General features: G+C 41.8%; 2 protein-coding genes across 2 annotated transcripts; both read right to left on the reverse strand.

The window, feature by feature from the left end:
• Positions 1–464: 464 nt before the first annotated feature.
• On the reverse strand, positions 465–3,760 carry mat2ab (methionine adenosyltransferase 2Ab). Its single transcript, XM_006789675.3, has 9 exons — positions 3,522–3,760; positions 2,724–2,801; positions 2,512–2,634; positions 2,315–2,427; positions 2,079–2,222; positions 1,780–1,998; positions 1,521–1,703; positions 1,040–1,173; positions 465–583 (listed from the first exon to the last, which is right to left on the reverse strand). Exons 1-9 carry the CDS (start codon positions 3,613–3,615, stop codon positions 481–483), a joined length of 1,191 nt encoding a protein of 396 aa, XP_006789738.2. The 5' UTR covers positions 3,616–3,760; the 3' UTR covers positions 465–480.
• A 4,131-nt stretch (positions 3,761–7,891) lies between these two features.
• Positions 7,892–27,873, reverse strand: inpp5jb (inositol polyphosphate-5-phosphatase Jb). Its single transcript, XM_006789676.3, has 13 exons — positions 27,399–27,873; positions 20,802–21,322; positions 19,028–19,135; positions 18,667–18,775; positions 15,951–16,067; positions 14,959–15,134; positions 13,361–13,472; positions 12,893–13,002; positions 12,496–12,691; positions 11,254–11,391; positions 11,076–11,159; positions 10,891–10,995; positions 7,892–10,757 (listed from the first exon to the last, which is right to left on the reverse strand). Exons 2-13 carry the CDS (start codon positions 21,308–21,310, stop codon positions 10,422–10,424), a joined length of 2,100 nt encoding a protein of 699 aa, XP_006789739.2. The 5' UTR covers positions 21,311–21,322; positions 27,399–27,873; the 3' UTR covers positions 7,892–10,421.
• Between the last annotated feature and the right edge of the window lie 108 nt (positions 27,874–27,981).

Below are 27,981 nucleotides of genomic sequence, written 5' to 3' on the forward strand. Positions count from 1 at the left end.
CTTGAGAGGACTTTGAAATTAGTTTTCTTTTAGATGTCATGCAGACTCATTTGTAGCACCAGTAAATTAAGAGGAATATCACAAAGCCTATTATACTACCGCCATGACAGTGATAGTGACGATAGTGATGAGTGTGGAATGCCAAAAATGAGGGCTGAACGCCGCTACTCAGCGCATCACAATACGAAGCGGGGGGGGACCTCAAGACATGGGAGAACAGTAAGTACTACGGTGCATGAGTTCATGGAACTCATCTAGTTCTTTAAAACATCAAGTTTCTGAGGCATGCCTCCTGGGACCCAGCACGACACTGCAATCAGCAGAAAAACAGTAACAAGACAAAAAATGGAGGTGGAGTGAGGAAAGCGGTTAATGTGTTAAATGGTACCAATATGAGAGAAAAGGGCATTTCACCCCCGGAACCTTGGAGGCTTCTCTGTAGTATACACCAACAAGCCTGGGGGTAAAAGCTTAACAGGTTTAGTATTTGAGTTTTTTGGGGACCTCCCAAGGGAAGGAGTCTCGGCCAAAGTGGCCGTAGGCTGCGGTCCTCTGATACAAGGGTTTCTTCAGATCCAGATCCCTGGAATACATAATCAGACTCTTTAGCAGCAGTCACATCCAGTGACCTCAAATGCACACACAGGCATAATACTCGAATTAGCCGGTGGGGAGTGGCGACAGCAAAAAAAAAATAAATTAGATGGCTGGCTGGTAAAGAGGGGAACGTGAAGACTCAACACTTACCCTGCTAACCACAGGACATTGCAGCTTGCAGAAACCAAACTCCTCCCATTTATAAAACCACTAACTGAGCTAAATAATCCAAATACAAGACCCCCCACTAAATAAGCTGTTTGCCCCCACTGAAGCCTAGGTGTTTAACCTAATGCAATTTGTTTATTACTTCCCCCCCATATATATAGTTTATTTGGATATAATAAAAATGTAAATAAACTACAGATTGGTAACTAAGGTACAGCAATCCTCCAGGAGCTGTGCTATCAGTGAGGAGGTGGCTTCAAAGGTTATACATTACCTGACGATGACTCCAGGCCGGAGATCAAAGTTCTTCTTCACGATGTCAAGTAGCTCCCTCTCACTCTTGTGGGATGTCCCATAGTGGAAGATAGAAATCGAGAGGGGGTGGGCAACTCCAATGGCATACGACACCTAATACAGCACACATGTGTTATATCAAGCAGGAAAACAGAAAACTTCAGGCAGGAGTCTGCTGCAGCCTTGCTCCCTGAAATAAAGACTGGGGGGTTTTGGCTGCGTTTCCACCACAGAAACTTTCCCCGGAGAACATGAACCTTTCGAAGATTGGGCTAGGGGTTTAAATAAGTTTTCAGCTGATTTAAAAAAAAACAAAAAAACCTAATCTACACCCAGCTTTTAGAGCACAGTGAAACCACAGCTACCCAGAAATCTGATGAACCCCCAATAGGACAAAATATTAAAAAAAAATGTTTCTGAACATGCCGGGTGGAAACGCAGCTTCTACCACTACCACTCACCTGGACCAGCACCCTCCTGCAAAGCTCAGCTTTCACCAGGGACTTGGCCACCCAGCGTGCTGCATAAGCAGCAGAGCGATCCACCTTTGTGTAATCCTTCCCAGAGAAGGCTCCGCCACCATGGGCTCCCCAGCCTCCGTAAGTGTCTACAATGATCTTACGTCCGGTGAGGCCAGCATCTCCCTGCAATGAAGGAATCAAGGTAAACTCAAAGCTCAATAGGTCCCGATAAACAAAACACGCCAGGAAAAGGTATTACCTGTGGACCTCCAATGACAAAACGACCACTGGGCTGCAGGTGGTAGATGGTGTCATCATCCAAGTAAATGCAGGGAACAACCGCCTTGATGACCTTCTCCTTCAGAGCATCTCTCATCTCCTCCAAGCAAATATCCTCATCGTGCTGGACAGAGATGACAATAGTGTGCACACGCACTGGCAGCATGGCACCGCGGTCCTGGCGATATTGTACAGTAACCTGTGAAAAGAAACAAAATGAGCAACTTTTTAGAACAACCCATTTTGCTAGTGAAAATTAGAAAATAAAATGATGAATACCTGTGTCTTTGAGTCTGGTCGGAGCCATGGAAGGGTGCCATTGCGGCGCAGTTCAGCCATCTTGGCATTCAGTTTGTGGGCAAGAACGATTGTGAGAGGCATGCACTCCTCAGTCTCATCAGTGGCATATCCAAACATCAAACCCTGCAGAGTGAGACAATTATAGTTTTTAAAAGCCGTTAAAGGACAATAATATGTTGTATTTGTGGTTTCAGAACACTCAGGCCAATACTAACCTGATCCCCAGCCCCGATGTCCTCCTCATTGCGATCAATGTGAACACCCTGAGCAATGTCAGGAGACTGCTGCTCCAGCGCCACAAGAACATTGCAGGTCTTGTAGTCAAAACCTAGGCAGAACACACAGTAGGAGTTTAAGAACAGTCCTTACAGAAAAAAAAAAGAAACAACAAAATCAGTAAAGCAATGCACACCTTTGGAGGAGTCGTCATATCCAATTTGGCGGATGGTGTCACGAACAATTTTCTGGTAATCCACCGTGGCCCGTGAGGTAATCTCACCTGCCAGTAGGATCATCCCAGTCTTGGCAATGGTCTCTGCATGAGGCAATTCACATGTAATTCAATACCCTGGTGTCAACACAGGAGTGAAGCCAAAGCAAACAAGATAGGAAATATTTACTTACCACATGCAACTTTGGCATCTGGATCCTGCTTCAGATGGGCGTCCAAAACGGCATCGCTTATCTGGTCACAGATTTTGTCTGAAAAACAAAAACAATAACGTGAGTAAACGGCGACATTAATCACATCACAGGGTCTAAACGTAAAATGCCGCACGTCGGCGCAAACAGTCCCCCTTCATACTCAAGAATAGACCAGAGTCTCGGCGGTCGCCATGTCAGCATGCGCACATGTGGCGTCAAAGAGAGCCCGCGCAACTCCACGGAGACCGGAAGGCAAGCACGGTACACTTATAAATGTTTGAACCAACGACATATCGACAGACTGATTAAATGCAGAGTATATCTTCATCTTCAGGGATGAAGACGACTGTGTTAGGAGTCACCTACACAAACAGCCGCGTGCTTCATAAATAGGGACGGAAGGCAGGATGAGAAAAATAAATAAACCAGTTAAAACGAATAACGATACTGTAAATAAGAAACAATTCACATGACAATTTCATCATGTCCACTATGACTATTGTGCTACATTTGCTGCCGGTGGCGCAGACACGCGACAGAATGACCTATTCACTTAAGATTAGCTAGCTTACATCAGCTAGTAGCGCGTGGTCTCGAAGCCGGCGAAGGTAGAAGAAGAAGAAAAAGGGCCGCGATGTTGTCATTTCACTCCCTGTTTGTTCATTTTAATACAGTAATAGGCTATAGTTTGTGGGACAAACTATTAAAAAAAAATAGCAAGAAATGTAGCTTATTTAATCAGCCAGAATGATAGAAGGCCGACATCTCGCGTCTTACCGGGATGTCCTTCTCCGACGGACTCCGAGGTGAACAAGAAGCAGTCCTCGTCAATGAGGGAGTTATGAAAACCATTCATCTGTCCGTTCATCATCGTTAACGGCTGCCACTGGTACGAAAACGTTAAATTACGGAGTTGGTAACGTCTTTAGTCGGTATTACGTATTACTGGCACTGCCTCGGCGGTTTTCCCAGCTCTTCAAAGGACGACCCCTAGCGTCTCGGTGTTCCGATCCTCAAGCTTGAGCCTCGTTGCGCAGAGCAGCTGTATTTATCCTGCGAAGTCAGACGCCATGACGTAACGAGTAGGCGGACCGTACCATTGAGCCTATGAAGGGGCCGCACCGACCGAGAACGCGGTGCTGAATTTGATAGCAAACACGTGCCGAGTAGATGCTACAGTGACATGGACGATATGCAGGTTTTTCCCTAGAAATAATAGTATAATACCTAAAGTATATGGACGTGTGAAGGTGTGGCAAGAATGATGATCTTGTAAATCCGTCCAGGTTGGTCCACCGTATGTGGTAGTTTGGTCAGGTCAGAAGCCCACCTTTAACAGCTAAAACTATTAAAGAATCATTTTTGCTCTGATCTGACTATAAAACAACTCCTTTTGAGATCCTAAACTTATTTTGTTTACTCCTGAAACTATGGGTGGAATTCCTTTTTAGGCATAGATCTATTATAGGGTGGCGGCAGACTACCAAGAGGGAAATGTGGAGTGAAGCTAAGCTGAATACGCATAAACTGTGTAAACAGTAGATTTTGGTGCTTCAGTCAGAGTGAGCTGCCAGTGACTGAGTGAAAATTGTAAGGTGAGGAGAGGGGGAGCATTTATTTGGGTTCTAAAGTGGCACAGAGTTTGAAAACCGGTGCCTTCCACCCAAACACATCCTTCTTGAATTTATTAATGCCTTGGACTAAAAAAGAATACAGCATTCTTGTCTTCCAATACAAATATCAAAACTCAAATTGAATTCTCAAGTTACAGGCCACAAATTGAACACCAAGGATTGACCGGCTGGGGCTGAGCTCGCATGTATGCTGGACTAATAAAAATTCAGGTTAGACAACAAATAGAAAGCATTGTAAATAGTCGGATATCGGGTAATGTTTGTTTTGTATAATTCCATGCAGCTCCTATTAAGTGCCATATTTTAGTTTTTAAGTATTTGATCATAGGCTTGAGTGTACTGGATGAGAAGTGGGTTTCCTGGAAACAATTATTAAAGTTTGGTATAAACCAGCAGTGGCGTAATTAATCTGATAAGTTGCATTAGTTTTGCTATCGTGGGTACATCAGAACATTCGCTTCCCTGGTGACACAGCCAGAATAACCTGGAAATGCATTTCCGCCAATGAAAATTGGACTGTTGGGCAGGGGGGCAGATGCTGTGGATATTATATCTAAACACAACTTGATTATATTAGAATAAAAATGCTCCTCTCTCTCTCTCTCACGCTCCAGGGCCTGTTATTTAATATAATCAACATCTATGTTTTGTGAGCATGTTGTATCTTTGTTAGTCCGAGATGGATTTAGTTATTATCTCTAAAACTTAGTACCTAAACAAAAGCAAAGAAGTAACAACATAAAACAAAGCAGATAATAAGATTTACAAGATTTCATTCCACTTTAGGAGACCAGAGTCTATCTATCTTTAGTTTGGGAACATTGTATTTCTTCACAGGAACACATAGATCTTTGTTTTTTACCCACAAAAGATAAGTTTATCACAAATCTGATATGCATGTAGAAGCTGACAAAACACTTACATAATATCTTAGTGAATCACTTGTTTGCTGAGACATCTTGCATAAATCTATTCTGTATGTCATTGTGAATATTGACATTCTGCATCCATTTCTATTTTTTTTCATTAGATATTACAGTGACATAACAGTCACAGTGACATAACATTTACAGAGGTTTAGACCACACCCACCCTCCCACAGTGCCTTTTGAATCAGAGGATTTTCATTGTGAATTTATTAGCTTGGTCAGTATTGCCTTGTATAGTGACACTAAACCAAGCAAATCAGTCCCTGACAGTGTTGCATCAGTGCACTCATCATGAATGTGCAGGGTGGACAGTTTCCTTTCACAGGGGAAAAGTATGATGCAAGATGTACCTGCTGTTGCTTTCTGCACAATGTGTTTGTTGCCGACCATTTTAGACTACAGAAAGTCTAAAATAGCAAACAATAGCAAATCAAGAAGTTTTGATTTCTTTTCATTAGATTAATAATGGACTAAAGGTCCCCTTCACTGCTTGTTATCTTTGAAATAAATGTAGCTCGGTAGTGGCGCTACTCTATTTACCTTTATAATGACATCCCAAAGGAGATATGAATATGCAGTAATTTGTGCAAAGGATTTTACAATGTAGACTCTGTTTCTTGTCATTTCTTTGCAAAAGCCCAGAGCCATGCCTGGTTTTCTTTATGTTTTGCTAGTAAAATGGGAAAGAGATATAGTTTTCAATGTATGGTTAAGCTTGTTAAACATGTGCAAACATACATAACAACATAAGGCAAAAACAGAGTTTGTACAATTCCAGTGGGCTTAAAAGTCAATATTTGGTATGAGCACTTTTATATTCCAGCACAGCATGAAATCTCTTAGGAAATTCTCCTGTAATTTCTTTAAGTGGCCTTCAAGAATAGTTCTCCAGGTTTCTTGAAGGACATTCAATGCACTTCTTTGTTGGGTGCCTTTTGTTCTATTCTCTGGGGAGGTCCAATCCATGACTGATTGTATGCCATTGTGTCGTGTTCTATCCAAGTATGCTTTTGCTACACTGGCAGTGTGTTTGGGATAATTGTCACACTGAATAATTAAGCCATTGCAAATCAGTTGCTTTCCAGATGGTGCTGCATGGTGCATACGATACTTATCTTTATAATTCAATCAATTTGAATATGATCCAAATGCCACTGTCTGAAATGTAGCCCCAAACCATGCAGCCTCCACTATGTTTTACATGTGGGTGTAGACACTCACTCCTGACCTCCATTACGTTAGCCTTTATGTCTTGTTTCCCTTCCTTAAGAACGACATTGAGAAACAGTCACCAGAGACCATTTCTAAGGAGGCTGCAGCAAACATGGTTCCATTGAAGGGTCATTTGCATCTCTCGGATCTTGTGTCTTCCTGTTTCTTAACAGCATGACTTTCATTTCACGCAAATAATTGTGTAATAATAATTGCGTCTTCTGCCTTCCTCCTCCATCTATCCAGTTTCCTCATATTTTTTTCAGGACACACTGCACACCATGCTACAGAAAAATACTATTTTATGCCTGTTAAACTGTGGTCTTTGGGATTTTTTGGGAAGAAAAATATATGTTTTTGGAAAAGGTTCCTAACAGAGTCTCTAAAGATGCAATTTTAAATTGTTTCTCATCTGTTATTTGTGGACACAACACTGGTTAATTCCTTGAGTAAGGTCCCTTTAAAAAAAAAAAAAGACCCATAAGGCAGTATTAAGTGGCTCAAACGAAAATACATTCTTCTGAAAATGGTTGTCAATATAAAATTGTACTTAGTAGTCAGTATAATCTTTTTGTGATATATAAGTTTGCATATTATAGAATACTGCATGATGACCCTTTTATGACTGTTGTTGGAATCAAGACTTGCTTTATAAATTCTTTCTCACAGTGATAATAGCTGAGCAAGCTGTTATCATTTCACTCCTGCCAGGAAGAGGGGAGCTGGATGCTCTTATCTTCAAGAAGAGGGGCCACGTCCTTCAGAATAACACACACACACACACATACACCTGAACCACTTTTATCTTCACTCCCTACATACTAACATTCCTCTGTTAATGAATAGACATATTCACTGTTGTATTACTTTTGTATATAAATAAAGGCAAGTGCAGGAACAAAGCGCACATTCACAGGGCCCCCACTCTGGTGTGAGCGTTCTGTGATCATGCCCTTGCAAGTAAAAACTGCAGCGTCTGTGTGTTTCTACCTTTAGATTCTTAGCTGAAGAAGTGTCTTTAGAATAAATCTCTTGACAATGGTCAAGATAAAGTCTGGACTGAAAATGAGTGAAAAAGCAACCATTGTCGAAGGAGAAAAAAAAAGCAGGTACTTTATGCATGGTGCTGTACTTTGGTACATTACTGTGGTACTGCATTTTATAATGTATTTTGCAAGTTAACTCACTGTTTTTTTTGTCTGTATCATTCTCTGTGTTATCTCTCCCATAGACACAGCTTTCAGAAAAAAACAAAAACAAACACCTTTCAGTCAAACTAATTAACCTGAACGATAAGACATGATAAGATAGTTACACATTTTTTAATACAATGATATTAAATATGAAACAATTAAAGAAACAGACAGACAACTTGAAAGGGAGAATATTATTTCTTTGGACAGTATTGCACTAGTTTCCTGGTTGGAGGACAAAGCAAGCAACCCTTTAACAAACTTCCTGCTTCTGTGATTAGACGATCAGAGATAAACCATCATCCTAGGCCAACAGTCACAGGATCACACAGGCTTGCTGTATTTTTGTAGTTTCGTTTACAATTATACAAACACCTGTACACTTAACAATCTACACGTCTGACAGTGAAAGCAGAATTTGATATGAAATTACTAATATGTTAAGTGGAGAAATCATCATTTGTCAAAAAAAGAAAAATAATCATTATCAATATTCTGTAATATTGTTTCAGTAGAAATAACGCTCCCTTGCTGGCCAGCAGAATTTAGGCTCACTTTACAGTTAAATAAGAAAATAAATACAGAATTTCAGTAAAATAATCTTTGCGGCATAGATTGTCTCCTATGTGATAATTTCTACCATACTTCATATTTATCCTTTACATATATTTTCTTCTATTGTTGCCACATAAATTACAAAATAATAACATTCTGTAGACAGTTTTCATTAATATTTCACAATACATAGTCACTGGCATTGACTGCAATACAGAACATGATCATCTACACTATCTAAAATGTGAGACTTGTCTTTACACGTTATTTCCAACAAAGGTCCAATAGATTTATTTCCCATTTTAAAACCAAAGAATTACATTTAAATACAATGAAGTGCTTCAAACAGGTCCAGATTTCAGCAAGTATAACTACTCAGCAGTTTATCACCTAACACATACACTTAATTTTTTTTTTACTGCCCTTACCAAGTTTTTCTAACAACTTTCACGGCCACTATTATGACAAGGGAAGTCAAAAACAGCACTTTACGGCACAAAAACCACAGTACTGGAATGTACAGTATGTCCACAGCAGCAAACCATGCAGACAGACCCCATTCACTGCCTCAGCCACACACACACACACACACACACACACACACACACACACACAGAGAGAGAGAGAGAAAGAGAGAGTTACAGCTACAGTAGTATACACTGTCCTATGCTAAGTGCTTAACAGTATAAAGTGTCTAATAGGTCACACAGTAGCAATCTAACACAACTATTTTGACTACTGTCACTGTCAGCTAATCACCTGGATCATTAGGGGTGGATCTGAGCAAGAGAGAAAACAAGCATCAAATTAAAGTGAAAGTAAAGTATCTGATAGGACCACTCCACTTCTTTAATAAAGAAAATAAATGAACAACATGATATTTCACAAAAGTGGAGCAAGTCATTTTTTGTATTATACTACCTACAGTACAATACAAGTCCCTATGGTGGCTCTACACAGTAGAGTTCCTGCTCACATTTTTATGAGATATCCAGATGAGAAATGTCTTGATTTTGGGTTTAAACACCATGCAAAAAATAAATGAAATAAAAGATCCAAACAAGTGCTTTGTTATTCATGTTGTGGGTTAATTTGCTTAAAAACTAACAGCTGTTTGCTGTGAGCAAAAGCAGTGCGGCTCATTAACTCACACCAAGCATTGTGTGTAAAAAGCAATTCATGGTGAGTCAGGTATTGCTGTAGGCGATGCCACAGTTGGTCCAGCAGTAAGTGGCCAGCAATCAATCAGCTAGTTTTTGTAAGACAACTATGCTGTGTCAGCTGACAGCTAGCCTCCCACACCCATCACATACGCACTGCGCGGATATGGCGGCCTATTTAAACGTCCTTACATTCGCGTTCACTCTACACTGGTGTGTGTTGTTCTGACGCCATGGCTAGTGTCCCAGTCCCCTGAATCACAGCCTCCGCGTACTTTGGCTCTGCTCAGCTTTTATGCACCCTCGAGGGAATTTATTCCCACTGATGGATCATTTGAAATGCTCCCTGGATATTTTGTAGTATAATGTGTGCTAGGTTAGAACCACATCACCAAGTCAAACTGTATGCTGCACATCTGTCTCCGATTGCAGAAACTAATAATGTGACTGTTTCCAGAGCTGGTGATGACTTTATGGATTGTTTTTGAATTAAATCTTATCTGTATGATAGGATTTGTTCTATAATGGATCCATTACTACAGCAAACACTGAGTGAATTATGTGGAATATCTGTGTCGAGTATAAGTTATAATCCTAATATCTTATACGTAGTGAGCTGACATGACTGCTAGAAACATCAAAGCACTGTCGAAAAACAGTAATGATGGTTCCTATGAAGTATTAAGTGAGCAAAAATCCTTGAGTAGTTTCTCATGAAAGGTGTCAGCTCCCTGTGCTGACCACACCTGAGAACGGACGAAGAGAGAAGAAACACAGCAGAGAGTGAAGGGTTTACAAATAAAAGACATGCATGTGCACAGCTTACTGAAACAACCCAAGGCAAAGTAAACCTCCTGGACAAACCAGATGGCTATTCCTGAAAAGGATGGCATCGGAAACTGTAAATTTTCTCTACAGAAACTTTACAGTGAGGTGGATGCATGACTTTAAAGACACAACAGGTTTTTAATGTGAGCTGTAAACACAACCGGGCTCACACTCCTGGATCCTGTGAGTTTTTCTCTTGCTCCTCAGGACCAAACAGCTGGCTGCTACTGCCCTCTGTTGGGCCTCTAATGGACTTGCAGTCTGTCTCTGCAGTGGTGCTTGGTGGAGGTGCCTTGGTGACATCAACCTCTTTCATTTTGGCCTGGTGAGGACTGCTGGAGCGGCTGCGGCTTCGGCTGCCGCTGCGATGGCTGCGGTGCTTGCCCTTACGTGGGCTAGGACTGCGGGACCTCATCTTCATGACAACAGTACTGTCATCTTCTGAAGTGACATCAGAGCTGTCTGAAGAGCTCGTGTCATCGCCTGAGGTGGGAAGCAGGATCTGAAGACAGATGGAAAAGAGTGTAAGTAAAAGTGGAAAACGTGAAATAAAAAGAGTACAGATGCAGATGAGAACACCAAAGGAAAGAGCATTTGGCTGTTTTCACGTCAAACAAGCAGTGGGTTGCAATTACCTGAAATGGCTCTGTTACACCCACAATGCTGCTCATGTTGTTGCTATAGTAACCCAAGATAAAGTCTCCTGAGCCTTTAGGCAATTCCTCCTCAGTAAAGGTTACCTGGAAATCAGTCGATAAGACGTTCATTAAATGTGAAAGAAAATTATCCTTGTATTGAAGACTACGTGCATCCAGATTACCTGTTGTTCCTGTCGAAGAAAATCTGATTCCTCCTGCTTGGCCCACACATATCCCACATAGTCTTTGTAGTGTTTGAAACCCACCTATGGGAAAAGTCAGTAAAATCAGTAATGGACAGGATTACTTGTCATGCTCAACCTACTTGTTGTAGTATTAATTTCACGTATTGGTTTTTACCTTGAAAAGTCCAATCCAGTCCCAAGAACTGCGAGAGTAGTTGGGTGCCAGTTTGAATATCACTGTGGCATCAGCAACACTGTTCCACTCATCCTCCACTACGATTGTGACCAGGGGAAGATCCACCTTGTATGGGAACTACAAAGACACGTACCATAGTTATTTAATACCAAAGTGCTGTAAGGTTTCCACGATGTCCTAAAGGATAACGAGAGCAGAGGATTGACCTCATCTAAAATGTCAGTCATGTGCCTGTCAGCGGAGCCTAAAAACACTGCTCTGATATCCTGGTCCTCCACAGCATTGCAACACAAGCCTGTTATATTTCTATTTCTTAAGACAGATTAAACAAACAGCAGATTTGGGCACTTGTGAGATGAAATTCTCCCTGTAAAAGCTCCACTTTAGCACATGTATGTATTGTGAGGAGAAATCTGTACCACCAGGATGAAAGTCTACAGAAGTACAGACAGTTTTATTTATATCACTCGGAAAAGGTCAATAATGGTGTAATCGAGTAGGTGAAGGACAGCAAAATCAATATGAAAGCAAAGGTAAGACCTAATGTTAGTTATTTACAATCACTTGTTTAAGGGTTACTGTAGTCAGGCAAGTAGGGCACAGCTGACGAGACAGTCATCTTTTGAGCCTAATCAAAACCTGTGTGTAACATCAGTTTAAAATAACAACCAACGGGAATCTGGTTTGTTGTGAAGTAGGATGAATTGGTTTGATTTGGTCAATGTGATTTTATAGTAAGGTTTAAAGAACTATGTTCAATGTGACAGTCTATACTTGGCTAGTAGCTATGAACACAGAGCGGTTAGCTGCTGTTAGTTTAACAGCTATCTGGCATTTGTCTACACAAACCTGTTGAAAATAACTGAGAGCAGAGGAAAGCCCTGTTTAGCCCTCCACGTGAGACAGATATATGAATTTTATTTATCAAAAATAGTACGGTATCAAAAGCCCGCTCCAAATTCATTCAGCATGTGTATATATTCTTTAAATATTTTCTTTATTTCATTGTCTGACTTTATCATAAATATTCTACATTTCTAGCCAAACTACTCTGATTAGCAACAGAATATGTATTTATTGTATTATCAACTACAGACTAATTTCAAAGATGCAAAGGCCTAATACTGCTCAAAATCATCCTCATAACGTACCCTCGGATCCTAAAACAACCATGACCTGGATGACTGAGAGCCTGCACAGACATACCCTAGTGTTTCTCACCTGAAGAGTAAAGATGGAAGAAACTGGTTTGTGGTCACTGACGGTGAATTCCATGTGACTTCGATAGTTGTGCTGCGTCACTTTGGCGCCACTCGTTAGCCCTGAAATGGAGCCACGCTTCCCTGCACCAGCAGGTGCCGTGGCTCTCAGACGCCACAGGATCCGGTCAGTCCAAGCTGGTTTACGTTTCTTCCCACTGGGATGTTTCCAGAAACAAAAAGATGGGGCATGGCAAAAATAAAGAAATAAATGACGCCATGTTTGAAAACAATAGATTGAGGATAAAATACGAACTGTAAGGATTCATTTAAGACAGCAAGAGCCTTTCAGAGGATGTGTGTTAAAGGTATCTGGTTAGTGGCCTAGAATTCATAAAATCACCCCCGGCATCACCAACCTTGTGTCGTATGTATTTGTTCCAACATCAAACTTGTAGGTAGGAGGGAATTTCAGCGGTCCCTCCTGGAATCCCTCTAACACTGTCTCGCTGTCTTTGGCCATGTTTAGCTGTAAATCATAGTACCAATCAGAAGACGTCACATACCTTCAACAATTACTGACACTGCTCATGGGAATAGTGTGTTTCTGTATCACCCTCTAGTGGCATTCCCTACACACTGCACCACTTCCTGACTAACATCATTTCAGCTTTCGTCTCATAAAATAAAGAACTTCTCTATACAGTTTTACATTTATTTCAGGCTGAATGCACTGGAATAATAATAAGAAAAATAAATATGGATAGAATTTCAATATACACACTCCTCAGTTGCTATGAGATGAGTACTTTTAGTGCTTCTGAGGAAGGCCACATGCAGATGAGCTGGGGTACAATAATTGCATACATATAAATGTTTGGTTTTACCTGATCCTTTTCCCATAATATTGAAAACTTGTTGTTATCAATGGCTGATTTAACCACCTGCATCTCCAGGTCATCGATGCGGAAATTAAGATCCCCGAACCAAAACACCACACTGAAAAAAAAAGGAGTAATTTTGTGAATTCAAACAAATGTGACGCTTTAAGTTACCTCAATGACTGTGTAATTATTTCCCTCAGAAACCACGAACATGGAAAAACAACACTAGGTTGATCTTACAGTTACATACAGCATATAGAGGGAAAAAAATGAGGATGGAGATGAAGGTTATATTCAGAGAAAACAGTTTTCTGGGCAAGACCTAAAAATTTATGAGAGAAAAAAAAGAGTAGAATTTTTTTTAGGTCATAAAATCATAAATTTACAAGAAAAGATTCAGAAAGATAGTTCCTAAGGTACTAGGATACTTTGCAAGAAAATCAATATTACCACTCATCATATCACAGATGCCACAGCTTCGCACCCACAGTGGGAAACCTCATCAAATTATAGCCCACTTTGCAATCAAATTTTACAGCATAACATACTGTTACGTTGAAAAGATGGAGTTCTGGCAGTTTGCAGGTCTGGATCATTCGAGTGTATGCTAACACAATGCCACAATCTTCCCAGGAGTGGATGTCCCACCAAACTGACCCAAACATCAGACTGTGCAACGCTCAGAGAAATTGCAGAAAACCCAAAAGCTACACCTGAGACTCTCCCAGGCCTCAGTCAACATGTTAAATGATAAATTTCTTGACAATTTCTGTAATAATTTCCTTTGGACAGACGAGACCAAAGTGCAGATGTTTGGCATTAAAGCACAGCACAGTTTTGCAACCCAGGCATCTTCTAGTCACTTAATCGAACATGAACTCCTCCGTATACCAAGGTATTCTAAAGTCAAATGTGAGGCCATCTGTCTGACAGCTAAAGATTGGCCCCAATTGGGTCATGAAACAGGACAATGAACTGAAGTGCAGCAATAAAATGTACTTTAATGGCCCAGTCCAGACCTCGACCAGATTGAAATGCTGTGAGAGGACCTTAAGAGATCTGTGCATAAATGAATGCCTGCAAACCTCAATGAACTGAAGCAACGATGTTAAAAAAACCAAACCAAAGTTCCTCCGCAATGACAAGAGAGACGGATAAAGTCATACAGGCAAATATGGTTTCATCTTATTCTTGCTAAAGGTGATTCTACAAGCTAGTGAATGATGTGGCGTGCTTAGTCACAGGACTGCAGAGAGTCCTGTGAAAACTTTACATACGATTGTAACCTACAATCACCACATAATCATAAGCATTTAGACTTCCAGGAGAAAATGCTGAGAATGTGTCTGCTGAGAAGAAAACATGCTGGTTTGGAGGAGGTAAGGTGCAAAAGGAGCTACAATGCAACTGACAGACGCAGAGATATTTCTCATTAGCTCATCCATAATGTTGAATCCTGCCTTTTCAAAGTCAAACTCTGGGGTTCTGCAACTGTTTCAGCCTTAATGGACCGACGTAAGAGAGCGAATAAGTAGCGTCTGACTTTTGGTCATAGCTTATACATTAACCTAAAGTTTCTGTGTTTCTGTGAACTGACATACTCATGGTCAAGAACCCCAGTGGCAGCCTGGCCCTCAAACTGCTGCTGCTGCAGGATGCTCTCAAAGTCCTCCATCCGCTGATCTGAGTTTTCCATGTGAGCCGGGAGGTGGCAGTTGAGAAAGCAGATGGTGTGACCGTACACTGACATGCGGGCACTCACTCCACCTTTATTCCCCTGTAGCAAGGAGCAAGCAGAAGAGAAGTTAAGTGGAAACAAATGAATTCAATGTATGTTATTAGTGATTAAAAAGCCAATAAAAACAGTAATTAGTATGCTACGATTTTCCACTGTATTATATGTGTCTCAGCCACAAACAGGAAGTTCACTCATTAAGGAATACTGAGGGACAATATCAATATTTAATGATAACAGCAGAGAGCACAAAGGTGGGGTCAAGATGAGTCGGCACACAACTTCCCACTGTTCTGACCCACAACAACACCAAAGATAGTGCGTTATAAAACCCACAGTACACGTCGATGTCATTTGAGTTTATAAAATGAGAATTTTACTTTTGAAAAAAGTGTGCGTAGAAATGTTGCAACTAACCTCCTTTCTAAATAAAACTGTGCTTGTTGACAAAACTGCTGTAAAGCAGTTGCTTTTTGGTAAAAATATATTTTACTTTTCAAGCTTAAAACACATTAAAAAATTATTAGATTGGAATATCACTCCAGTCAGCAGTTTGCCTTTGGTTCATTTTTTTTATGCTTGACTTTTCCAAATGTTAATAACAGCTGGCTGCAAGATACCAGCATCTATCTCTTTATTTACATAAAACTGGATGAAGCCACATTTGACTAACAAAGTGCAAGAGCTGATGTGCAGATATTTGGTGTGTCCCATTTCTATATGAGGGTACGTAGGAAAGAGATACCAGCCTAAAAATAAAACCGAGATATAGTCCACTTCTCTGTAGTGCTTTGTTTTTCCGTGGGAAGTTTCCATAATGCAGTGCTGGTCACAACAAAATGTCAGTAGCCAGCTCACCCAGTAACCCCCCAGGCCTGTGCGAGTGGTCTCAGTCTGGACTCCACGCAGGAACGGCAAATGGAAATATTTGGCAAAAACCAGCAGTAACACTCCCTGCATCCGCTGGGATGTAACCTAGAGAAGAGAAAGCCATGAAGAATTAGACGGGATAATGTAAATAGAGTTATGAGGACATGCTTTGCATAATTTGCTAAGGAGAGCAGCTGTAAAGTTCACTTGCACATCAGCCTTACAACATGAATATAAAATCTCCTGGCATCCCTCGCACTCGTCCTCTTTTTACCAACTTGCATTTCCATTTTGGCCTGCAGGAACATGTGGTCTAGTTCCACAGCTACTTCACATAAAGCCCTGAGCAGCTTTTGCCACAGCATCTACACTTACTGAGGTTAAAAACCACTAAAACCTTTGATATTTGCCCCTTACCTTTCTCAAAGTCCTTCAACATCCCACCAAGCGTTTCATGATAATATGCAGGATTTGACATTAGTGCACCTCTGGTGCTATTTTTGTTCAGTACAAGACAGTGAGGAATGTTACATGCCATTTACACGAGATGTCAACCCTTCCCATGTTCATGCCTCCTCCCCGCTGCCTTCTCCAGTTGTCCACACATCCCAACCCCCATCCACAGTCGGAAGAAGCACAATCACACCCAGTCTAAATGCCCCGCGGGTGGAAATGGAGGCATACATCTCCGCGTGACAGGAGATCCTCTTGCTTGCACACTAACTGGCTGTTGCATAATGGATTCTAGTGAACCGTAAAGTGGACCAACTTCTTTTTTTTGTCATTTGTGTGAGGACACATAACGATTGGGTCTGCGTGCACTTGGGTAAAGTATGAGGAGAGGGTACCTTGGCCTGCATACACTGTGGATGAACAGAAATTCCCATCATCATAATTAAACAAAGAAAAACAAAACAAAACAAAACACAGAAATCTGCTGAAGGCTGCCAAGCCACATTTTGACCAAGCACAGAAAAGACATTAAAGCCCAAAGACAAATGTGTGAGAGACAGAGACAGAGCGGGGCCATGAGTCCAGCAGCGTATGTTTGACCTTGTACAGCACAAACATGACTAAAGAAATGAGCTGTGAGTGTGATGTTATTTGGAAAAAGTTTAGTGCATTCTTTATCATCTGTAACAGAGATGGACACAGAAACACAGAAAAAGAGAAGTCTTGCTTTTAGTGGATTAAACCACGTTGCAATCAGAAAGGCCAGACTGCCTTTGCTATTCAGAGCACTTAAATTGTAGCTTACTTGTACAGGAACTATGGTGAACATCAGTAGCAACCGTGCATCTCACTTTACTTGTTAGCCTGACAACCCCTCGATCTGTTCACGGCATTGATTTCTACTAGAAACTCAAAAAAGGTCACATCGCGATGATCATTAACAAGGTTTAAACTAACGTAGCAGGACTGCGAGATAGCCCAAGGACAGCATCAGTCACACTGTCAGAGGCCCATCAACACTGACAACAACGAGATCCAAAAATAAAACAGCACCCTGGGAGACGTTTGTCTAGCTCTTTCAACTCGACAGCTGATTCACACGGCCTGGCTCACCATGCCAACTGAGCCAAGCATTGTTGCAGACGCAGCCAGACAAATACCGACCACAGCGTTTAAACACAAACAATACAAATGAAATCAAAAGGTTTGATTTTTTTTATCTGACAATAATGTTTTTATTCCTTTAATGTCGTATTTGATTTTGAAACAATATTAAATATATACTAAAAATATGTGCATAACACTTATTCCACATAAGAATCCCCTTTCTTGACTTTTGCTTTCCTATCAAAACAGTAGTTAACTATGATTAATCTTTACAGCATCATTACATCTCATCTATGAGCTACAATAGTAGTACATTTTATTTAGTGGAAAATACCAGGAACAGGAGTTAAAAAAATAAAGGTGGAAATACTGCAAAAGGGGCTTCAGGAGAAGCCGCTAAATAAAGCGACCAGTGGAAATAAAAGTGGGCTGAACTTACTGAAGATCAGAGGGGATCACTCAATGACAAGCCTCTCTCTCTTTTTTTCCTGCTACTGGGTAATTTCTTCTCATCATCAAAGACACTATCTTTTTCATCATAAACTGTGGATTTGCATTACTCTTATCTCTGGATTTTATGGACTTTACGTGGATTTTTTTCTACTTGTACTCAGACTGACTTTCCTATGTGAGCTACGCTGTCTATAAGGAGAGTCTAAAGAGTGTGCACTGGTGTGTGGGACTGTGTGTATGAGCGTACTGGAATGAAATATGATGGAAAATTTATTTAATTTAATAAAACTAATCTGTATTTTTGTAACTCCTTGTAACACATGAAACCTACTGGAGCTCTTAAGATAGTACTTATCCCTATCTTCTATATTAGTACACCTACAATCGGTATTTGTAGCTATAGTGATACTGAAAGACAGAGAAAGAGGGGCACAGGTCTGAAGGTTCAAAAAGGGAGACCGACAGTCAGTAAGAGCTCGACATTAGCAGCCTGGCAGACAGGATAAGATAACAGATTTGCTGACATTACACGCTTCTAGCAAATTATCACCCCATCCGTTGCTCAGGGAACAAAATGAGCTGAGAGAGTAAGAAGCGGCAAGCTCGTCAGGAATCCCACGATACATCTAAGCTGTTGAGCACTTCACCATAAGAGTGTGCATATGTGTTTACAACAGAAGCCATTACTGACCAGCACATAACCAAAGGGGCTGAGTCTCTCCATGCAGACTTCGCTCCACTGGTCTGTGAAGAGGGCGTCTTTCAGTCTTTTGTTAATCATTGAGTTTACTTCTTGCAGCCTTGAAGAAAAACAAAAAAGACACAGAGCAGGGTAAAAGGGTCAAGAGCAGACAGACAAGGAAAAGGAGCTAATGAGAGCGTGCTTTGATAATGTAATCAAGGCACTTTTGTTTTTTCCATAAGGAGAGAGAGACATTCAAATCTGGGCCTGACTGCTCATTAGATGCATTGTCTGCAGCGCTGACGTGCATATAAACAGGCCAATCGGCTTTAATGCTGAGCAAACGAGATCGTCGAGGCAAAACACTCACCCGATGATGTACATGTCTGTGTTTCCGTCACCCACATTCAGCCCGAGCAGAGAAGTGATGTCATCGGGTGGTGTGGCTGAACCCACATTCCAAGTGATGATGTGCAGCCTGTTGGAAAAGGACGCTATATAAAAAACTCTTGCAAGCACTCATCTCCTACTCACCTGTGTCACAACCTACAGACAAACCTACAGTGAATGCAACAGCAGATCACATCGACATGAATCCTTTCAGTCGATGTTTCACGACAATGCAAAGCCTTGACCGTCTTTCAACATTATGTGACATCGTCTACAAATCCTGTAAACAGAACAGGCTTATTTTAGCTTCACAAAGTCACTCATTTTGATTCATACTCAGGAAAACTTTACTAAATTACTTAAAAATATTAAATTAAAATAAATGGCACTGAAAGCCAGCTGCAACAGACAAACTGATAATATTGTTTCCCAGCACCTGGGCCAGTCAAAGACATGCAGACAAAGTAAATAAAACCTAAATCACTCATATAAATGTAAATGAGAGGACATGTTTGTCTTTGTAGCTCTAATTGCCTCTTTAAAAGACTAGAGACCTCCAGGGTAAACCCTGTCTCTCAGCCAGAGTGTACACTGGGCCAGGATCCAGTTACATGCAATACTGAGAAAATGGATTTTAATGGAATATAACATGCCTAGATCCTAAAGTTTCTACTTTATATGCCAAACAAATCCAAGGGTGTAAGATGTGGTGAGGATACAGTCACCTCTCTTCATCCTAAATAAAGGACACGTCTCATAATCTGATACTATATTTTAAACATCAAAACTTTTAAGCATACCAATAAGTATGAAACCTCTTCCTAATGCAGGGGGACTAATTGCTTTTTACAGTGCTCAGGATCTAATAGTGTTATCGTTAAATTAATCTTCATTGAACTTCTTATCATTAGCTTAATTTTTGCGCTTCTATAAAAAACGATCCCCTGAGGATCCACTAATCAGTGTTACTACAACCTTGATATTTGGTGTTACGGCTCTGCTGCTATCCCTCTGAAGCCACAGCAGCAGTACAACCAGCAAGTACGAACAGCCCAGGCATCAACAACAACAAATATTGAGCCTGACACAGCAATAAAGGTGCAGTGGGGTGGAGGTGGGTTGCCAAGGGGCTTGCAGATGCGCAGCAACTGTGACTAGGCCAAAGCAACTTCAATAACATGGTTTCTGTGAGAGTTACCAACTGGATGTGAGGATGAATTTATGTATCTGATTGTGGAAATATCGTCCAGGTCATTGATTCATCAGTGTCGGTTGATACAGTTTAATTGCGAGGCTTCACCTCAGAAAATCATCCACATCGGCTGTGGATGATTTTCTGTGGATGATTTTGTCAGGACAGACACAAAGGCCATTCAGATATAAATATATTACCCTTAGCAAAAAGGTTTAACAGAAAGACGTTTCACTCCATAAATGGGTTATTATGTAATTTATAAAAACATTAAATGTCTATAATGAAACTTTTCAATATTCAGGCCATTATTCCCAAATTTTTACGCACAGAAACAATGATAATAGAAATACAGTGACATCATTCTGCAAAAACTTGCCACACTTTGGCCTCATGTTTACTATAATTGCAACCTTCCAGTGTCACTATCAATGAATATAAATAAATGTGATGTGTGCCACAGTTAATCTGTCTCAGCTGTCTGGGCAGGACAGGGCCGAGGCATGCTCAGACACACACACACACACACACACACACACACACACACACACAGGAAACTTGCCTGAAGTCTTCCACAGTCTGCGCCTGAGTGTCAGCTGTACCTGCCACAGAGAGAGCTCTCTGTGCATGAGGGTTCAGGTGATGAGGCACATGCCTGCTGGCAGATGGGTGGGGCACGGAGGCAGCTCTTACTGGGTGGTGGCCTGGACCTTTAGGACCAGCCTTAATGCCGGGCCCAGTATACTCCTCTGAGAGCATGACTGCTGAAGGGTGAGAGGGTTTGGAATGACTGGCCACACTGCCATCAGGGTCGCACTCCTCCTGGTTAGGCAGTGCAGTGGGTTTTGCTTTGGGCTCGGCTTTGAGTTCAGAGATATCTACAGAGCCCTCAACTCTGGCAGTCCTCTGCGGCCGCCGAGGCCTGGCAGGCACTGCGTGTTGGCCAGTGCTAGAGTCGGTGGCAGGAGCTGACGTATCTGAAGGCGTAGCTGAAGTTGCTGTTACAGCTGCTGCTTCGCTGTTTGGGTTGCCTTCTGAGGTCTGGAGCTGGGTTGGATTATCTTGGTCCATTTCTTAAGATTTCTGTGACGACAAAAACAGACTGTATCAACTCAGATGGCACACATCACTTTTGTATTTTAGAGCATATATTAGAAAATATAACGCTGGGTAATAAATGGAGCTAACAAAGTACACAGTGAACTTGTAACACTGCACAACACAACCTGTAGCCTTTTTAACAAATGACACACCAATTCGGCTGATGACTAAAAGACCGTCATAAGACTGACCCAGCAGAACAACTGAGTGAGTCATTCTGGCTCCCCGCATCATGAATGTTCAATTACCTGGTTTCTCATGGCCTTGGAAACAGCTGAATGTATCGAATACAATGACGAAACAAAACTCACATAACAGAATAAAGAGCATAAAGCATAACGAGACACAAAGAGGCATGTTGTCTTACTGTGGCTACAGGATTGGAAATTTTGTGAATAAAAGCCTGGACACAGTTCATCATCCTCTCTGCTTCTACCTAAGCCCCCTGCCCGTCCTCCAGTAACCAGGGAGATACTCAGTCAGTTCATATCAGCTCAAAGCACCTGTCACACACTAACACGAGGAACCACTGCACGGTCCAGAAGAGCAAAATGCAACAGCCCAGAATAAACCACAACAGCAACAACGCAGAGAGAGGAAGCTGCAGAGAGATAAATAACGAATTCAAATAGGGTATTTATTCACGCAACGACGTATTCAATCATTGTCCTTATCTCATTTGCGTTTCTCGACTGTGGATTGATAAAATACAAAAGCAGCACAAGCTACTGAAGTCCCATTTAAATGACAATTTTTAATCTAAGTGCAAAAAATGTGCACCATGTAAAAATCTTAGGGACAGGTCGGGGACAAGCTGGGAAAAAAGCTGATTTGGGCACAAAACGGTGACGGATCTGCGAGTCAGTGGCGTTTCAAGTGTAACATGTGTGGGGGTGGGGGTGGTGGTGGTAGTGAGGGTGAGGGTGAGGACAAACCTAACCTTGTGGATGAAAATCACAGGAATCATTGGGGACACAGAGGCAACACAGCTCCCTCATATTTATTCACATGACCTTGAGCAGCAGGAGGTTGTGGCTTTAACGCAGGGAGGAGGGTCACCTCTGTATTCCACATGTGCTCATTAACATGCTGGTCCTTCAGTTCACCAATAACCTGGTGCCTGACTGGGCATAAAGTATTCTTATGATCCATGTATGACATTTAGTCGGGTGGGGGAGCATGAAGGAGGAGGGTGAGTGGGCACACGTGGGAGTGGGTGGGTGCAAAACGAGCTGAGGGCAGCGGGAGGAAGAGCCAGCCGAGTCAGCCCTTCATTCAGCGATAGCACCGAGTCTTTTTGCAGAATGTCTCCAAATTGATCCTCTCACACCTCCCTCTGGCACTGTGTATTTTTCCAGGCTTTAATCCCCCCTGCTCTCTTATCGTTCCATTTCTCTAATCCTTTCGCTCCCCATCTTCCCCAAATTCTGTTGTTCCGGCTTCCAACCTTTAGTGTATGGACACCGAACTGCTTAGTTTTTGGATGTAGACTACTCCCGGGCTAAAAACGTTCCATTTCTTTCCTCTCTTAACCCATCTGGACTAAAAGGCGACCCTTGAGGCTCTGTGTCGTCTTCTCTCAGCCAGCCACCTCACAGCCACTATCAACGCAAGACATCATATGCTACCGTCACAACAACCATACAGAGATTGTAATCAATGGTAAAGTATGTTCAAGTGCTCAGAGATGTGGAAAAATGAAAAATGAGAGAGAAGACTGAAAATCTAGATCGAGTTCAGTTCATCTTTCTAACATTCTCATTTCCTTCTTGCATGACGGAGGAAGAGCCAAATATTTGCCTTTCTGGGAACAATTACAACAGGCTGCCAATTTTTATTCCACTCACGTTCAGAGAGGAGAGAGTGGAATGATTTGATAATAACAAATGTGTCATAGTGTTTACATGCAGCCTCTTGAGGGGGTGAGAGCTGAGAGAGCCAGGAAGGATGTGGTGTAACCCAAACAGCATGCTCCAACCAGCCTCCTTGGCTTCTTTGGTGGGATTCACTGACTATACAGTTTTGGATGACAGTGACACACTATTTTTTCTTCTATTTCCACACACAGACTTTGATCTTTTGTAGTGGCTCTGTGATAGACTGGCAACCTGTCCAAGGTGTAACTGCCTTATGACAGCTGGTATAGACTCAAGGTCAACCATGACCCAAAACTGGATGGATGGGTGGAGGGATTTAAACCACTGGCTCTGAATTACAGTACTGACACCAGTTTTGGGATCTACCAATTAACTAACAATACGCTATCATTCATACGCTTCACTATCATTATCATTTTTCAGGTTTTAAAATATTGCAGTTGAGCTATTATTTAAAATTACAGCTGAAAGAAATAGACTTAACAGCAAATGTACTAAGGTCACCTTGCTGGTACTTGATTGGACCCCTTTTGCCTTTAGAACTGCATCAATTATTTGTTGCACAGATTTAACAAGGTCCACCATCAGGTGGGGTTTCTGTGTGGAGTTTGCATGTTCCCAGAGTCCAAAGACATGCAGTTAGTGGAGATAGGTTGACTGGAAACACACAACCGTGGAGGTGAGCATGAATGGTTGTCTCTGTCCTGCGACCTGTCCAGGGTGTACCCTGCCTCTCGCCCTAAGACAGCTAGGATAGACTCCATTGCGACCCTGAAAAGGGTAAGTAGAAGTGAATGGATGGATTTTGATCCATTTTAACAAGACAGCATCACATTGTTCCTGCACATTTGTCAGCTGCACGTCCATGATGTTCCACCACATCCTAAAGGTGCTCTATTGGATCTGGTGACTATGGAGACTATTTGAGTGCAATGAACTAATCATGTTCAAAACATAGTTTGCGCTTTGTGACATGGTGCGCTATTCTGCTGGAAGCAGCCATTAGAAGATGGGTACACTTTGGTGATAAAGGGATGAGCATGGTCAGCAACAATACTCAGGCAGGCTGTGGCATTTAAACAATACTCTGTTGATACTAAAGGGCACAAAGTGTGCCAATAAAATGTCCCCCCACACTACGCCACTACCAGTAGCCTGAACCATTGACAACAGGCAGGATGGATCCATGCTTTCATGTAGTTTACACCAAATTCTGGCCCTACCATCTGAATGTTGAAGCACAAATCAAGACTCAACAGACCAGGCAATGTCTTTCCGATCTTCTGTTGTCCAATTTTGTGAATAGTAGCCTCAGTTTCCTGTTCTCAGCAGGAGTGGCACCAGGAGTGGTTTTCTGCTGCTGTAGCCCATCAGCTTCAAGGTTTGATGAATATTCAGAGATGTTTTTCTGCATACCTTGGTTATGAGGAGTGGACACTTGAGTTATTGGTACCTTGCCATCACCTCAAAGTAATCAGGTCGTTCTCCTCTGACATCTGATATCTACAAGGTACTTTTACCCAGAGAACCTCCAATCACTGAATATTTTCCCTTTTTTTAGACCAGTCTCTGTAAACCTGAGTGATAGTTGAGTGTGAAAACCCCAGTAGACCAGCAGTTTTTGAAATACCGAGACCAGCCCAGCAGCAACCACGACACATTCGAAGTTACTTAAATACTCTTCCTTCCCCATTCTGAGTCTTGGTTTGGACTTCAGCAGGTCATCTTGACATAACCAAATGCCCCGAGTTCCTGTCATGTGATTTACTGATTAGATGTTTGCTTTTATATGAATAGGTGTATCTAATATAATGACCAGTGAATGTGGAAAACCTCGGGCTCTATGGACAAGAGTCATTTGGGAGAATTTTGAAAGTTTCCTAATTGCTTCTCTTCTAAATTTAATCTGAGGTAACCACACAGCCCCACTGACATTACTGTGTGCACGATCTGATATCCACTTGTTGGTGTTGTTCCCACATCATCATAATTATTGTTGATCCAGGTTCAACATTGTAAGTGACCAATCACTTTGGTGTGATGTCATAGTTGTGCAACTACAAAAAAATGCCTTAAAAAAACTACTTCACTTGCAAGATCTCTACTAGATCCAGCATTTTGAATTCTTTGCCCTTAAGAAGCATTTTGAGGATATTAGATTGTCTTTAGTGTAGCCTCTTCATTTACTGTGCCCAGCTTGCACGCGGTCTAATAAAAATGGTTCTGGTGTGTTTACATTACAGACACATTCCCCCATACAAGCACCTCCAGGCTTAAAGACTTTAATTAGCTTTCTGAATTGTTTTGCCTTGCTGACCATCAAAGCCCCCCAACTACACCACAAGTTCATTAACGTCTGTTCAGCTGACCCTCATTCATTTGACAAAAGCTACTGCGACGAGTCATGGAATACTGACACAGGTAAGTCCAACTACCAAGGGAATCATTTAGAGCATGGCTTAATTAAAAAAATATCTATATTTTGGATCAAATGGAGAAGGAATTAAATATATTGAAATGCCAATGTTTTATCCTATTCCTTGTTCACACACAGATTCCAGCTGACATGCCAGTCACATTTTGCCCTCTTTAGTGTTGAATGCTGGAGTTACAGCCAAGCAGTGCATTGGTGTTGAGAGCCTCCAGAGCCATATGCCCCTGTGACAGGGATACTAATGATGACCCGTACTGAAACGACACCGGCAGCTGCTGCCACAGCTGTAAATGGCTCCTCCAGGTCCTAATGCCACTGAGTATCGCTCCTCTGTATCCAAGGGGCTGCATCTTTCTGATCAGGTCATAGCCAGGGCTGCAGGATGTCACAATGATTTCTCCTACAGTCTAACACTTAAGACACGTGCTGACAACACACAGTGCGCTGTCTGCACTGCAAAACTATGTTGTGAGTTGCAATTTCCAGTTCTGTCCATTACCAATTATAGAAATCCGTCGAATGGAAAGATTCACTTCCTAAAGCTTTCTGCTTCGAAGACTCTCCATAGGGAACATTGGTCACCATGTTGCAAAAGCAGCATCTTATATAGCGAGTAATCTTCATGCATATGTTTGTTGCACACTGTCAAGTAATTGAGATGAATGTAGCTAAAGGAATGTGAAACAGCTTCCGACCGTGTGGACTAATGTCTGCATTTGCAAGATAGCAAAAGGATCTCTCACAGAGACGTTGGTTCATTACTCACAGTTTTCCTTCCTGAGCAGTATTTAAATACAAGCCAAAGGAACTGATTCAAATCACAAAATTCTGCAACTGCATCTTCGCATCATCGCTGTAATCATTCTTGTATACACTGACAAAAGCGTTGAGTAATAATCAGTCCTTTGAGCTGACATTACACACACTGTTTTGAAATCCGGAGTGGAGACATTCTATCATGAACCCCCACATAACTCCTATTACATGTAAGGGATTAAGTAACTGAATGGTTTACCTCATAATGCTACATTTATAACAACAGTCAGTTAAATGACACACAAACATTGTGTAATATGCAAACATCCCTAACAAGCCAACAGTGCTTTTCATTCATCTGATATCTTGTATGTAAACATTAGAATCTTGCATGTAAGCCTGCTGTAAATATTCACATTTCCTGTGCCACAGATGGCTGTGACACCTCGGCTGGAACAAGAACAGCAGCCGAGTACTTGGCCTAATTACACTCTTCCTTAGGCTGGAAAAGAGAATGAAGGTCAGTTTTAACAGTGCTGTGTTGTGCATCACATCTGAGTTAAGACACTAAGTATGCATGTGTTTGTGAGCCCTTATGTATGAGATGAGGGTGGAAAAGATGACAAGCAGCCTGTGGGCATGCGTGTGTAAAGCTATGCAAAAGGTGGAAAGACAGTTTTTAATTTTAATTTTTTTTTAGTTAATGTCTTATCATACTTTCATATTATAAACAAATGATGTAGCGCGCACGTGTACGCACACATCCACGGCAACGAAGTCAGGTTTCTGGAATTTTTCTGCAGCTGCTCTTAAGGCGTAACAGCAATTAACACTTCCTGTCTCGGTAACACAAGCGTCTCTATATGTATTCTGTTTTAAGGAAAGCTGAAAGTTGTGTAACAGAAGCATATCGTTGTAACGCCGCAAATGCTCCTAATAGGTTTCAATCAAGAACATAACGCATGCGTGTCTCATTAATTATCACCTTTACCTGTTTGCGATCGTCTGCGCGGAGAATTTTTAAGAGCTGGGGTTCTGCAGAGTCTGTCTGTCTGTCCGGAGCGCCGATGGAAGATGGGAATTTACAGGAAATTATAGAAAGAAAAAATTGGGAAAAAAGAAACGCGCTCAACTTTTATTTCCAGTCGCCTCTCTGATGAAACCATCGGCATCTCAAGCGCTTTTCTCGCCTTCCTTCCTTCCTTCCTCAGCGGGAGGTAGGAGAGAGGAGGAGCTGGTGGGTTTAGCCAGGCACGCTACATGCCTCAGAAACACATTTCCCCTTCCTGTGTTTAAAGACACAGGCTGCAGCAGCACGTCCGTGCCCCGTGCCCTTCAAATTACAGAAGACGTCCCGGACGGTGTGAGAGAGAGCGCGAGCGACCAAGAGCGCTTCCGTAAACGAGCAGCCGCTGTCTACCAATGTTGGCGGACGATTACTGTGCAGAGTGAGTCAGTCTGCCAGAAGTGCGACTACCAGAAAGGACACTGGGCAATTAGGCTGCAACTACAAACATGGCTTCCGCGCGGATGTACACTGTTTGCCACGAGAACACACTAAATGATGCACAATG

This window comes from Neolamprologus brichardi, chromosome 12, assembly GCF_056152115.1.
Source record: "Neolamprologus brichardi isolate AB-2024 chromosome 12, ASM5615211v1, whole genome shotgun sequence".
Taxonomy (NCBI): Eukaryota; Metazoa; Chordata; class Actinopteri; order Cichliformes; family Cichlidae; genus Neolamprologus; species Neolamprologus brichardi.

Coding starts and splice junctions, on each gene's coding strand:
- mat2ab (XM_006789675.3), bottom strand. CDS start 3,615: ATGATGAACGGACAGATGAATGGTTTTCATAACTCCCTCATTGACGAG. Junction 1,174..1,520: donor GCAGGAGGGTGCTGGTCCAG/GTGAGTGGTAGT, acceptor GTGCTGTATTAG/GTGTCGTATGCCATTGGAGT. Junction 584..1,039: donor CGGCCTGGAGTCATCGTCAG/GTAATGTATAAC, acceptor TATGTATTCCAG/GGATCTGGATCTGAAGAAAC.
- inpp5jb (XM_006789676.3), bottom strand. CDS start 21,310: ATGGACCAAGATAATCCAACCCAGCTCCAGACCTCAGAAGGCAACCCA. Junction 18,776..19,027: donor ACAGACATGTACATCATCGG/GTGAGTGTTTTG, acceptor TTTTTCTTCAAG/GCTGCAAGAAGTAAACTCAA. Junction 13,003..13,360: donor TATTATGGGAAAAGGATCAG/GTAAAACCAAAC, acceptor TATGATTTACAG/CTAAACATGGCCAAAGACAG.